Consider the following 15,478-nt stretch of genomic DNA (forward strand, 5'->3'; position numbering starts at 1 on the left):
ACTGTCAGAAATGCTTTGGGAACAATAATCACTTTTCACAAAGGGATCATCAGGATTTCAAAATCTTGGTAGGTTCCAAGAATTTAAAGATACCATTAAATACCTACTCTGCATTTAAAACCATCCCCAAGTTTGAAGTTTTTAGCTGTCCCTGCCTCTGAACCCAAACTAATGATCTTCAAGTAGTTCAGCACTGTAGTGATTACTGATAATATTCCCTAAAGGACTTCCTCCCTGTGGTAGTGTCCAGTAGGGAATGATGAGATGTAAGGGTATTCAGTATTCTTTACCCACTACTGGACCACTCATAAGGAGCATACATTTATATTTGCTCTTAGATTTCAAGGTATTTTGGAGAAAGCAAACCAAAGTAATTATGCTAACAGCACTATCTTTTTTTTCAAAACACTACTAAAGGAAGGTAGAAGTCTAGGTGGTACAGTCTTTCATTCTCAGATAAGGAAACTGGGTCATGGGGAGCTAAGTGAGCTTAGCTTGGTCAAAGATACCTGCAAACTTTATCTGTCAGCTCTGCTGACAGCTATGATGCTTTTGTTTGTATGTACAAACACATATATCTTTATATTGCTATAAGGGTAAGTCATATTCATTTCCATATTAGCTCAGCTTAAAAGCAGCTGTTAGAAACATGATCTTCTATCACAGTTGTGTAAAATGTCCCATGAAATAGAAATACTATTTGATTGAATGTAGTGACACATCAAAGCAAGTAGCATAAAGTCATGTGCATAATAAGCAAAACTTCTGGGTCAGTGCAGAAAAGCCTTTGGCAAAGAGATTGAAATCAACAAATATATGTTGATGGGGAGATTAGAAAGAGTTTCTCTTGTATAATAGACAATGGCTAAATGTTATATGGCTTGAAAAGTTCTCTATTAAAATACAAAACTGTGTTCTCTTATTTTCACAGCTGAATACATCCCAGATTTAGCTGCTGTTTCATATTCTAATACTTGAGATTTCACTACATTTTTTTGATAAATGTTAGAAAATTAGGTTCATATTTTTATAAATCCATTCCAGTATGTTTAGAGGTTATGTACCAGATAGTATACGATCCATAGCCTGCACATCCTACTGTGCTTCTGGACATCTTTAGTCATGAAACTGCTTAACCAACACAAGAAATAAGACCTGGAAGATGACTGATTGCACAAACTCTTTTTGTTACAGTAAGACCTGTTTCTGAGGTAAACATCTATCATCTCTCTGTTCTAGTGTCCTAAAATAAATGCTGTGGTCATGTCAATATTCATTCACAAATCTGTATGAATAGATTTTTTAAATCCCAACTTTCACTTTACGGTGCTTTATCAACTTGGATAGGAATCTAAGGTTCACAAGGAATGCAGAACTAAGATATGGTATGTTTTTAGTAAGGTAGATAGAGAGCAGCCTCTCCCTTTTGATTTCACTGTTATTTTTCCACATAAAGTTTTACTTTCCACAACACAAAATTAACTCTTTTGGTGTTTATTTCTGTCTTCTTACCTGTAGGCATGAAACCCTAAAATGTGTCTTTTATGCTGCTTGGTTGTACATTCCTTTATTTGTAAGAAATTATATGCAGGTTATAGGACATATGAACTGCAACATTCTGAAATACCATATTTTGGTACAGAGCAGTGTGTATATGTATTGAGATTTATGTATATCTATATATAATCTATATGTATACATACACTTGCCACATACGTATTTGTATGTGTAAATAGGCATGCACCACCCAAGGGAAAAAGCTCAATTAGGAATTACCTCTTTTTCTAAAGAAGGATTACTGCTCAGTGCTAAGGAATGTAGCAGTCCTATCTGTAGCAGTTTCTGACACAGCGTTTACTATAACCATACACAGACATAACAAGCAAAAGAACTGGAAAATATTTGTGTAGTTATTAAGTGCTAATAAAGCTGATAACGAGCACAACTGCCACAGACATTATGCAACATGGAGTAGTGAGGTCTGTTTATAAAGGATGTGGTTTGCATGAGTCGGAGTAGAATTTTTTTAAGGGATAGCATTACTCAGCAAGTTTCATATGTTGGAGTCAACTCTTTCATTTCTCTGGGGGTTTTAGATGCTAGATTTTAGCTTGTTGTAGAGAGTATATAATCATGTTTGTTTTTTAAATTAGGGAAAGGACATCTTTTGGAGAAGGAGAAGGCATAATAGTATTAAAAGCAACAATAATGATGCCGTGAACTCTTTAATTTCTGTAGGTGAAAATAATTTAGAAATGTAATTTGTCCCATGGCAGATGAGCTATTAAAAGCAACCCTTCAACTAAGTAGATGGAAAAGGGGACAAGGAAAGAATGACAAGTTGCTCAATCAACTTTGCCACAAAAAAAAATATTATCAGGCTGCAGTCTCCTGCCTTGCTCTGTGGTGCTCTGAAGACAGTTTTTGGACCCTCAGACTTGTTGTTGTCACTTGACACAAATCACTGTAGACAGCAACCCATGTTTTGCCAAGTGTTTCCCGGGAGGATCATGGGACAGAACATGTTACCACTTGATCTGTGCGAGTTCTTGCTTTCTCCTTCTTCTTTATCATCATGTGGGCACAGAACCAAGCTCTGGGCATTTCGACATTCCATAGGCTCTCGGCTGTGCTGTTCCATGTTCTCACCATGCCCTGGCTGCCACGCCTGTGCCACTCCTGTCCCTGCCATCGGCACTGCTGGGCCTGGCAGGCGTCCCTCGAGCTCAGCCAGCGCCCGTGCTGCCTGCCTAGGGTTCACCTGGAAATACAGCCATACACGCAAGATTTATTTTTAATACTTTACTACTTATATTTGTCCACTTCAACTCTTATTACAACAGGCTTCAGTCAATTTTAATTTTTATAAAAATTCCAGCCTGGCAGTTCCAGAGACATTTTCTGTCTGTCCAATGGGCTGTAAGTGCAGGGCTACTCCAATTTAGACCACCTGAACTCTGCAAGCCCCTTTTGATGAGGCTGTGAAGCAGACAGGGCTGTGAATCAGATTGAGTCAGTCTCTAACACTCATTTTCCCTTTATCTACTTTTAATTGCTTTCTCTTTTTCAATATTGGTGTAATGGGCTAAAAAAAAAGATTAAATAAACCACAAAAAAAGTCTATTAGAGACAAAAAAAGAAGGCCTTGCATATTCTATTTTCTGTCTTCCTTATATTGCTTCCTTTCAGAATGAAACCAAGTAATGACTTTGTCCATGTTTCATTGTGCCTGGGCCACTAATTTCTATAAATCAGAGCACAGATGGATAATTTTGAATTGTCTGCTCATCTGTCCATTGTCTGCTCATATATCCACTCCTTCTTACTGCTCTTTAGCTGTTTGCATTCATGCTGAAGGTTCACAACATTGTGATTAACAATTCACATTTTAGTTAGGAGAACTGTACAAGGTACATGTGGCCATGGAGCCAGCTGGTAACCAACTGGTTTGTCATGTTTGCTTTCAGGAATACCCTCTAACTCTAAATATCTGGTCATCTGTATCCTCACAGAGCCATTACTTTCAGGATAAATGTAGGGTCCCAGCATACTTGTAAATAGGCCTATATATCCCTGGAAAAGATGCTGGCAAGTGGGTAGGCCTGAGTCAAAATAAATCTAGGCATCAGTTATTAGGTTTATTTTAACTATCAGTTATTCAGCTATTTTTAACTGTTAGACCTGGTCATCAGTGAAGAGGAAAAAAGTTTAAAAAAAATTATTAGTTGAAAAAGACAACATAAAAATTGAAATAGAAATTAGCCAGTGTCATTTCATAAACAGAAGAAAGAGCTGAGTCAGTCATAGGAATCATTATTCAATTAGTTTCATTTTAGGGGAAAATGTGCACACAGTAAGTAGTATGACAGAGGGTGAGTGTCTCAGCAGCTGTTACCATGTGCTCTGTGCTCTGAGAACATCAAAGCCTGGATGGCATCAGTCACTAACAGCATGGGTGATTCAAAGTCCCAGAATAAAAAGGCACAAACCCCAGAAAACAGGGACACTGACTCTCTCCTTCCATCCCTGGAGAGGTCCAGACATGAGGTGTGACAGCTGCAGAATTAATTTGTTGAGACATCAGGAAGGGCAGCAAATATTAGCAACCAGAGAATGTTCTTCTACATCTCCCTTTCTCCTTTATCACAATGAGAAATGACATATGAGAATCATATTGAATACCTTCTTCTGGTTTTGTCCCCAGACCTTCCTGTTCCATTGTTTAATATTTCCTAATCCTTCTGAACATTTTTTAATAGACAGGGAGGACTTAGTCCATTTCTAAATTTTGCCACTGAAATAATACGTAGGAGTGAGACTCATGAGATTTCTGAATTAATTCTGTCTATAATATTAATTCTTACTTGTAAGTAAGAACAAAGAAAAATCACAGGAGATTGTCTGAGAAACTTTACTGTCTACACTTCTAAAGTCTGTTTTTCCCTGATTACTCAAGCACTTAATATCATGGTCCTGAGGCACATCTCTCCTTTCTCTCCCTCCTTAACTTTTCTGTTGCAGGAGCTTTTGCTTCTGACCATGGAACTTTTGAGACATCGGTTGTTTTGGTTTCTCTGACTCACTAAATTTTCTGTACTACACCTTGCACTCTTTGCCACATGATATATAGAGATGGAATCTAAAGAAAAATGGACAACTGCATAAAAAATTAGCCTCTTTAGCCACTATTAAAGAGCTACTTCACTGATCACTAGTAGACAGGAAGTGAGATTTACACACGGGGATTTCTGAATTCTAATAACTTGCAACAAACTTGAGTATGAGCAAGGAGGAACTTCCTTCCAGTTACCAAAGTTACAGATACTTACAAAAATCCAAATTGTTGTAGAATAACGACATACCAGCATTGTGTTCTCATGGAAAAGCCTGAAAAGTAAGTTGCAACATGAAAGATGTGACTAGTGGCTTGATTTACGAACATATCTGCAGAAGAGTTTTTAAAATAAGATATAAAGGAACGCAGTGCCATGTTTGGAAATTCAGGATCCTTACACTTCCAGTTTAATTAAAGGTTTTACAGCATTCCACAGCAACACAAACTGAAACATGGAATACAGCGTGTTAATATGGGTAAGAAAACTTGCAGCTTCTTCCAACAGATCTGATCAGATCTGTTTAACATGGCGTGTGTTGGATCAGATCTGTTTAACATGGCATGTGTTGTTATACAATCTCTGAAACACTATTTACTTTGGCCCCCAGTATTTGTTTCATAACTCTCTTAGAAGAAGAGTGATAAGTAATACAGACCACACTTGCTAAAATTCTGTGGGTTATGCCTTTTTCTCTTTTTAAAGTATCAGATAAACAATATCTTTCTCTGGGACCAGTGAGAATGGAAATTGCATTATTCTATGGAAAGATGGCATAAAAAACTATTGTTTATTGCTGATTTTCAAAATAATTCAAAGAAATCTGGATCCAAGTGTGACTCCTGATGATGTGGATGTTGAAACTTCTTTGCAGATAGCTGGTTCCTGAGGGAAACATATCACAGTTGAATGTTTTTATTAAGATTACATTATCAAAAATAAAAATACTTTGGTTTTGGTGACTACTACCCCAGTAAAAATGGAATATTTGAATTTTTTAAAAATAAATCAGGTGGAAATATACACTGGCCACTAGTTTTAAAATTTCAATAGTCTTGTTACATGAGTACTATCAAAATTAGAACTTATATGCAATATATGTATTTTTCTCCTTACACTGGGTGTGGTGCACAGCAGACCACAATCAGATTAATTCAATAAACAAAGCCATGTGTGGCAAAGCCAGCATGCTTTTATACATAGATTTAGGAGACTAGATTTATACATGCTTTAGGAGATTAGAGAAACACAGCTGCTGCCAGTTTACCAAGCAAGAGGCAGGACCAAGGCAGGGAGAGCTGAAAATACTTGCTGGAGAGCAGAAAGTCAGACACAGAAGAAAGGGCAAACTATCTAAAGGACATATCCCTTCATTTAACCCAAACCTTGTGTGAATTCTGCCTGAAAGAATCAGCAAACAAATTTCTACAAATGAGTAATCATATGGGGCCTAGTGTGAGTGCAGGTTTCTGGTGTGTCCTGGTGAGCTTTCAAATAATCCATTTTCACCCATGCCAGCCAGACCACTACAATCCATGGGTTTCTATGGGTTCAAAGAGAAACCCAAAAAGAGACCAGAATCACCTTTTGCTTCTAACTCTCCTAGAACAGTTATGTAGCCAAACCAATCCATTTCTAAGTAGTTTTTTATACAGCAATTATTTTCTGAGCCAAGTGTTGACAGAAAGCTGTCAACACTTTTGAATTGACGACTTACTTTTAATTGACTTTAGACAGGGAAACTGAAGCGTAAAGTTCACATATCAACAAGGTGAAGAGAAGCAAACTCTATGAATAACTGTTTGCATGATCAGCCCATAGATGTTTGTTTTGTCTTATTCCTTTACTGATACACAGGAAGGGCCATGGGAATTCCCAGACACATCCACATCCTTTGGGTTATGCACTTTCCTAGTTAGTTTTATCACTAACATTATGTTGTGCAAATATGTTACGTGGACAGGAAATTGTTATACTGCCATTGCTCATGTCAGTTCGACAACTTCAAATTTTAGTCACTAGAAAGAGGGTCAACATCCTTTTTTCAAAATATCTTTCCATTTTTAAGCACACAATGATTGCTGCAAAATCTTGCTTCCTCAAACAGCTTTTCAAAGAAGAAGTTTTTACCTTCCATTGAGTGTTTTTGTATCAAACTTTGCCTGATAGTCTTCTCTGCTGTAATGATACACAGTTACTAGGACAAGTGTTGGGAACAGCTAGTAGAATGCTAATTCTTTTTTACTGCATGAATGCTATCAAAGCACAGTAGCTATCCCATGACTTTACCCATAATGTGACAGACTAGGAATAGTGTTGTTCTATGGTTTAACCACAAAAGATGAGTAACAGCCCTCAGTTTATGTGCAAAGATTAAAGTAAATTAAAACTGCAGCAATATCTAGATATTTACGTACATTTTGCTTTACATAGGTCTCAGTGTAAGACTGTATCTCATTTTACCTAACACCATGAAAACACTTTACACAATAAGGTTGCTTATAACAAGCATTATGAACAGAGTGATGAATTGTTATTGCAGAAGCAGAAATATTACTTGAAAAGAACTCTCAAAAGAAGGCAGTTCTTTAATCTTAGTAATGGGAAAACGTTAACTCTAGTGATGATGCTACAAGATTTGTTAATATTGATCTTTCTACTATTAAAGGAAAACTGTTTCTTCTTTCACTTGAAATGATTGATGGAAACATTGACACAAAGTGATTACATATTGTATTAAATTATATATTGATACTGGAAGTACCAGCAGGTAATGGATGAGAGCAGAACAGGGCTGGCCAATGACATGGAGCTCCATGCTTCTGATTTTAGAATCCAGCTGCTCTGCCTAGCTGAACTTCATGCACATGTGCAGGATAAAATTTTGTATGAAAGTTTGATATATAACATGTAACAATATTTTATATCTTTTCAGATAATGGGATAAAATTAAATATCATGGAAAGAACTTTAGATTTCAGGATTCCTCTCTCTGAAAAAGTTGTTCATAATATTAGATTCCAAGAATTCTTAATAGAATTCTCTAGCTATTTCACATCTAATTAGATTTTGCAGAACTGGACCACAATTCTTAGCAAATATTTCAGCTATTGCACTCTTACCCTATAAATAGGTGTGCTTCTAAGAATGACTGCAGAATTTCTATGAGTTAGAGCTACTCATCTGAGGGAATACTGATTCAATGTCACTTCAATGGAGATGAATAAACTGTTTATGTAAGTCATGCCATCTCATAGTCTGTAACACCACCAGTGGCTGCTGGGCCCATTCCACTCCTGTTGGTTTTTCTTCTCATGACTAATTAAGACAAAACATAAATTGAGCAGGTAATTTATGAGAAGTCTCTGTAAGAAAATGAAGGTAAACCAAAGGTAGCATGAAGAGTAGGTCAGATAAATAACAGATATCTGCAGGCCATTATCTGACTCAATATGACTAGCCACATACTGATCTTATAGACGTGCTGTTCAAACATCAGTGTTTGGAGAGCAGATTGATGATTCTTTGACAAGGGAGCCTATTGGCACTTAGTACATAGATAATCACCTTTCCTCCTGCTCTCAGCAGGCTGTGCAAAGCAGGGTGTTCAGTATTCCCTTTTCAGGCAATGAAGATATGTAAGTCTTTTAACGTGCGTTGCAATGGATCCTGTCCAGTTGTATAAAACTTATGCAGAAACACATTATTGCCCATGAACACCCTTTCTCTGGAACTCTTGACTAAAATAATGGTTATTCTCATGTAAAGTAATTGGCCACACTGTGCAGTGAGTATAATGAAATCTGCAAATGGACTACTAACTTGAGTAGATTCTATGCTGGCTGCCTGTGCTGTTGTTGGGAGCATTACATTTGAATAAACTAGAGGGTCTAATGCCTTCTCTAAATAAAACTTGTGTTATTTTGATGAAGAAAAAGCAAAACAATATATGCTGCTGCCCAAGCTTCACTAGACATTGTAGGCTATGTTTTAAAAAGACAACTAATTAACACGGAGAGAATTGTACATGCTGTCAAACCTCAGTACAATAAACATCTAGAGGCAATAAATCCATGAAGTTAGGCTGTTTCCACTAGAGGAACCGGTGGAAAGCAGTGCTCGCAAAGTCCAAACCTAAAAGCTACAACAAACGGCACTGAAGCCTCTTAGCAGACCCTGTAGCTGAGCAATGCGCTGTGCCTGGGTTTGCCAGGAGGAGCTGTAAGGCGCTGCTGCGGCAAAGAGCCGCTGGCAGAACTGCCCGAGAGTGACATCCAGTGGGAGACGCACGGGGCAGCCGCTGCTTCTGCACTCGCGGCGCTTTGAAAGCCCTACAGTCCAAGCTGTCTCTCTGGATTCAACATTATTTTTCTCTGGCAAACACTCAGTCGCTGATTCCATCAATGCAAATTGTCCTTACAAGAACTAACTATCAGTGAAGCATCTTGTGCTTTCAGAAAAGACTTCCCTCTAGTCGTTGTAATGATTATGCTGCTTATCTTGGTGTTGATAAAAACTACATTTCCCTGATCTCCACCCAACTAACGAAAATATCTCATTGTTTTCATTCAGAACTAAACCTGACTCTGCAGGTCACAGATATTTCTCCATAGTCCGTGTGGTCCAGCTTGAAGCCTTTTGCAATGCTCTTTGATTTGGGTTTATCCTAGGTTCCATTCTCTTTGCTGCTCTCAAGAATATCTTCCATCCTTCCTTCCATTTACATAATTTACAGAACAAGCCAGCCTTTCCCAGCCTTACAAATCCACAGCTTTCACTTCTCAGTTCCTCTGAAACTCAAGCTGTTTCTTTCCCTGGCTTTTTGAGGGGATGTTTTGAAGAGCAGCGTAACTTGTCTGTTCTCTGTACTGAGACACTCAGATGTACTGGCATGTCTGCTCTTTAGACCAGAGAGGGACGTGAACAGCCCTGAAACACAGAAGTTGTTCCAGTTCAAGCTCTTTCACCTTCTGCTACCCAAGCCATTTACCGCTCAGGACCCTGGGCACATTGTAATTCTGATTTCCCACAAGGGTACAGCTCCAGCCTTGTCTGGTAGGTAATGTTCCATGTGGTCCTGAAACATTGATTCTCTTGCTCTGTTCTCAAACCTTGAAATGAGTCACCTCTAAAGCTTATTATCAAAGCTTATTATCAAGTTCAACTCAGCAAACACTTTTCTAGGGTCAGGCTGTGCTCTAGCTTGTGTATCGACAGGAATGAAAGGGCTCTTTGTGCAGATGTCTGCATGCTTGTGTGGCAAGTGGAACAAATTAACTTTGTGGTATTATACTCGTTCCTTGAATGATTCATATGTTTGCTAAATCACAGGAGGGATGGTGGTTTGCGGCAGTAATCTAAAATATAGAGGCAGTAAGATGTGTGCACACTCCATTCCTCTAGACTGCTGGCTAATCTACCCAATAATCATTATCCTGAAATAAAAACAGAGCTTCTCAATGCATTAGAAATATCCAGAAGAATTTTATTATTAATTTGGTTATTAATTTGTTAAATTCAAGTGAGAAGGCTGAGAAGTAAAACATCTCAAAAATTACTAGAAAAAATATTGCTTATTTTATCTTTTGTGCATTTTCATAATTATATTTAAACAAAGTATTTAGAAAGTCCAGCTGTAAATGATCAGCAAACAGATGAGCAAACAGAAAAGCAAGCATGGAGCATCACAAAGAAACTCATCAGAAAGATTGGACTCTTTAGATGCATTGGACAGAAGTCTGTCAGTGGATCCAGTGGAGCAGTGGCAGTACTGGCAGGCTGATCAGAAACCTGGCTGGGAGCTTTGGGTTGATAACTAGGCCTGAGTCTGCCAGGGCTCTCTGGTGCTCTCAGGCCAACACTGAGGATATTTGCTGAAGGAGAGGAAAGGTGACACTCTGTTTGTGAAAGGGAGTGGTGGCAGATGCAGATTCTTTTGATCATTCCCCACAGTCTTAATCTTTTAAGTACCTTCAGGACTTGTGCTATGTCTTGTTTATGCCCACACAGCTTTCACTGTCTACCCTTTTCTTCTACCCTGGCCAGTTTTGTGCCTCCCCATATCAGTTCTAGCCTCCCTTAGTTCTCAGGGTCCTACTTTTTTCAATCTTGGCCTCCTTTTTTCGGCCATTTCCTCCTATCTCTCAGTCTCATTCACATCCAGCCCCATCCTTTCCTCAAATCCTGCATGCTGTCCCTTGCATGCCAGTCCTCCCTCCACCTCCTTTCTCTGGCAGCCATTCCCTTACTGTCCTAGACTTCCATTTCACTTCTGTTTCTGGTGTCTTTGCTGAGCCAGTCCTGGCTTTCAGTCTGTTACTGTGGCTCAACAGAGGCATAATGGCCCACTGTCTACAGCCTTAGGTTAAATGCATTCATGACACTGACTTTTTGAATCCCTAATCCTTCCTCAGGAGCAGTCTTTGTCCATTGTGCCTGCTCTCAGTCAGGACAATCACTGATGTGAAGGTGAAACAGTGAAAGTGCATGACAGGTCAGAAGCACCTCTGAGGGCTGCCCAGACTGTCTCAGCCAGGTCCTGGGTACACCATGCAGGCACAGACTACAGATCCTTTAGCTATGAAGCTCATCAAGTTGACTGAGCATACACCATGATTTATCAAAGTGGTTTGGGTAAATATGGATGAATTTTCTCAAAGATGAGAAAAAGCCAGAAGCATTTCTTTCCTCTTGTCCATTAAAAATCTCTGATGAAATAATGTGTAATAATTTCTTTACTACTATCCAAGAAGAGATACCATATTGTCTGGTTCTTTAATTTCATTCTTAAAAGTGGCTGAATAATATGTGCTGATGTTTTCCAAAAATCTTCAGCACCTGCCATGAGAAATTTCATACTGAATGGTCCAAGAGAGATGAGGTCATAAACACCTGCAGTTAGAATGCAAACCTGACCAGCAGCTTGAGCATAATAGGAGGCATTATGTTCAGTTTCTGGGTGTTACAGTTCAGGATTTTCCAAGCATAGCTACCTACAGAGAATAGTGCCTGCCTGCCAAGCTATTGTACATAAGCAAGATCATTTGAGAGCAATGGAAATTATGCTCAGCTGCACCTTCTCTAATTAGGCAGAAAATGTTTGCTTTTAAGCTGAGTTTCTCAGTTACCATGTCCTGTTATTAAAGTAATTGGTCTCTGTTCCTTGTCTGACCCAGAAGGGGATACAGATAGGGATAGTCATCTCACTTAACCAGTCTAGCAAGGAGCTGTCATGTTCTCATTTAGCACCTTCTTCTCCCAGTCCACATTCCTGCTCCAGTTTTAATCAGGTAAGTTTCTTGGTAAGAAAGTTGAGCCTTGAGTGCAGGCAGCACCAGGACTCATTCTCAGTGAATAAACTACAGTCATAAGAAATAATTAGAACTTCGTTATTAAAGCTTGGAATCAGGGAGCTTGATTTCATGTTTGATTTTTTCTATATATTCTATGTGACTTCATGAAAAACAGAGAGTTGAAAAATGCCCATGAATTTACACTCCTGCTCATCTCTGTTGCTGATAAACACGTCTGAGGATGTTTAACATGTAAAACATCCTTTAAAAACTGCAGGTAGACTCAGTAGTGTAAATGTTAATCTCCCTTGTTGTGGTTCCCCAACTGCAACACACCAAGCAGGCTGAATGGTTAGAAAATTTTAAAAAGTCTTAAAATTCAAATAAATCACTGTGAGTTCCTGGGTACTCCAAGATTGTAAATATTTTCTTTTCCTTTACAAGAAATGTTACATTCTTGAGAGATCAGTGCAGACTTACGAGTGAACATGGATCCTCATGATACCAATCTCCCATGGAAGTGGCTGTAGTTGGATACAAGACTGAAATGAAGATATTTATTTTATAAAGTCAGCATCTTGTCCATGTAGACCAGGGGACTGAGACCAAAGGCTCCAACTTGGGCTTCTCACCAGAGAGAGAGAGCACAAGCTACTGGCCACCTCTCTGGCCAAGTCATTAGTGCTCAAAAAGAAGGACCAGTTCTCTAATCCAATACTCTTTCTCCAGAATTCATTTTCATCTCATTTCAATTTCAGCACTACAAAATATCACTTCTAAAGCTCCCTGCTCCTCACTGAGTGCTCGCATGACTCAGCTGCAGAACCAGGCTATATCCTGCAAAAATGGTAAGACTGAAAACCCAGAATTGATCTTTTGGGCAATTTTTGGCAGGATTGGACAAATAACAAGTGAGAGTTTTTGGTATAACACTTTGGATGTGGGTGTTTAAATCTGTTATCCAATCTGAGCCTTGTTTCCTGGTATTTTCTTCAACTGTAGCATGAGGATCCTCATTTGAGAATATTGGCTCACCGTGGTGTGAGGCTCTGTACACCCATTCTCAAATGCTGAGCTGGAGCTCGAAACTGGGAGCCGAGCCCCACCTAGTGACACAGGAAAAAAGTACTCAGCTGCTACTAAATAGAATAAATGTTTTATTTGATTGTGTTTGAAATTCAGGGAAAAAACAGTACAATTAAAATATTTATTTGCTTTTTTTATTTTAAATCCTATTCTAATTGTGAGTTATTTTCTAGCATTTCTAAGATAATTGCTCCTAGGCTAGCTGAAGAAATAAAAGAATTTTGATTGATATTGCTCAGTAAAATCAGGCCTCTACTGCTGATTCCAGGTTTTTTTTACATGTTTTTACAGGTTTTTCAGTTACCTGGATTCTGGCGTTTATTAAAAAATATTTGTTCCATTTGCTGTTTTCCTCTATTCACAGTAAGAATGGAACACAAAACTTAAAGAGGACTTCAAAAAGTGCCAGACCAACAGCAAAATATTAGTATGTGATGACAGCAAGTCATCAGATTCTAGTACAGGCCTTCATTACTGGCATTGTTCTTCAAGATCGTTTTTCTTAATCAGATAATGATTCTGTCTCAGAATACTTTTTTTCCAGGTTAAAGGTTATTAATAATTTTGGTTAGCTTTCTTGATAGAATAAAAAAATTAACTTATTTTATAAAAAAATTAACTTATTTTATTAAAAAAAAGTTAAGTTTCCTGTGAAATTTTACATTTGTATTTCAAGGGAAAATTACTTTTCCCACACATTTTTAAAGTGCAACAACACAAAGTGGAGGAAAAATTACTATCTCTATTTAAGTTTTATAAGCACAAAACTGCTCCTTCAGTTTTAGAATTTTATTTTAATTTTCATCCAAATTCTGAAAACTCCCCAAAATTGATGAGTAATGAACATTAAAAGACAAAATGCTGATAAAGACAAGAACTATGAGCTGGCTGAAAACTAAATGGTTAATAAATCCACTGTAAGACAGTTTTTACCGTCTGTGTTTCTTCAGAACCACTTCTTGGGAGGGGGAGGAGGTGGGGGTGGAGGTGTGTGTAAATTTAAATCAGAATTGTTGCAGGTTCTGTCAAAACAGTTAAAATGTCAATTTCAGAAACATTGTATGACTTACCCTTTTGAAAAAAATGTCGTTATTTCCAGTCAGCTTAGAAGGACTCAAATATTCTGGGCACCTTGTTTTATAAAAGCCCAGTTTCTGATATTACCTATTTATTTCCATCTATGCTAGTTTGTCACCAAGGATTCATGCTGCATTTTCTCCAGAGAACTGGAATACATTGGCTTTGTTTTGCTTTCTTGTTCTAGACAAGACTAGCCTAGTGCTCTGTCTCCTATACAAGATGGACCAGTTCTTAAACAGTTTTGCAAAACAGCTTCCATTTAATTCAATTTTATTTCAATTGCAGATGTTGTGTTACTTCTTAAAGAGGATATTTATTTGTTCCACTGACTGTCAGGAGGAGGACGAAACCATACTCTTAAGATCCTTCCAATTTGTAATTTTCTTTAGATCATTGAGCTGAACTTAGTGAACATAAAGATAAATCGGCAACAGGCACAGCACAGAGAAAACATGTTATTAAAAGTGGCTAATTATTCCCGCATTCCTCAGTCATCTCAGTTACATGGACTGACCTAATTTGGTGTTATTCCTGTTGTTGCAGGAATTCCTTTGCATGCAAAATGCATATTGACATAGATGAGAATATGTATAGCATAATACAGCACGTCAGCGTGATGTAGCTGTACAAGCTACAGCCAAAGAGAAGCTGAAAAGGATCTATGATTGGCTGTGTATTGATAATGCAGCCGGATCAGCCGAACGGGTATCAGCGTCAGTGGGCTTTACAGGACGGAACAGCCCCCATTTCGTGCCGGCAGCGACAAATCTTCAGCTATTCCCAGAAATAAGCTAATGAAGAGGGAAATATAAACCTTCCACCCTGACCGGGGGCCCTGTATATACCTGCGGCTGGGCAGGAGCTGCCGGAACCGCCGAGCGCCTCTCCCGGGAGTGGAGCGCCCCGGGACAGCCATGCCGCTCTCTCCCTCCCACCGGCGCAGCGGCCCCGCCGCTCCGGGCAGAGCCCGGCCAGAGCGGCGGGCGGAGCTGCCGGAGGTGCCACCGGCCCGGCCCCGCGGCGCTGGAGCCGAGCCTCGGGCAGCCTCGCCCCGCCGAGCCGGCTGCGCCCCGGGCCCGCCCGCCGCTCCCGAGGAGCACGGCCCGGCGCGGCGCGGCGAGCGCGGCCATGGAGCGGCGCGGGGGCCGGCGGCAGGTGAGCGCGGAACGGGGCGCACCCGAGACAGCGCGGGCACGGAGCGGGGGGCACGGAGCGGGGGGCACGGAGCGGGGGGCACGGAGCGGGGGGCACGGAGCGGGGAGCACGGAGCGGGGAGCACGGAGCGGGGGGCACGGAGCGGGCAGTGCGGGGGGCACGGAGCGGGCAGTGCGGGGGGCACGGAGCAGGCAGGACGGGGGCAGCGCGCCTCGGCACAGCACAGAGCTGCCAGGTGTTCCGCACTGAGGG

At 39.8% G+C, this 15,478-nt stretch overlaps 1 protein-coding gene and 1 long non-coding RNA gene across 8 annotated transcripts in view; one reads left to right on the plus strand and one right to left on the minus strand.

The window, feature by feature from the left end:
* The window catches only part of SLC44A3 (solute carrier family 44 member 3), an 84,278-nt gene that overhangs the window by 32,871 nt on the left and 35,929 nt on the right, over positions 1-15,478 (plus strand). For 6 of the 7 annotated variants that reach the window (XR_009487500.1, XM_059854294.1, XM_059854292.1 and 3 more), the window contains exons 2-3: positions 12,664-12,753; positions 14,615-15,226. Coding sequence is in view for 6 of the 7 variants with exons in the window: in XM_059854294.1 (XP_059710277.1) it covers positions 15,200-15,226 (27 nt within the window). In the remaining variant the exon portion in view is untranslated. The remainder of the gene's footprint in view (positions 1-12,663; positions 12,754-14,614; positions 15,227-15,478) is intronic. The other variant, XM_059854290.1, reaches the window with a different exon arrangement.
* On the minus strand, positions 1,479-12,666 carry LOC132331163 (uncharacterized). Its single transcript, XR_009487501.1, has 3 exons — positions 12,386-12,666; positions 4,830-4,887; positions 1,479-2,761 (listed from the first exon to the last, which is right to left on the minus strand). It is a non-coding gene; the product is annotated as an uncharacterized LOC132331163 (long non-coding RNA).

This window comes from Haemorhous mexicanus, chromosome 9, assembly GCF_027477595.1.
Source record: "Haemorhous mexicanus isolate bHaeMex1 chromosome 9, bHaeMex1.pri, whole genome shotgun sequence".
In the NCBI taxonomy this organism is placed as follows: Eukaryota; Metazoa; Chordata; class Aves; order Passeriformes; family Fringillidae; genus Haemorhous; species Haemorhous mexicanus.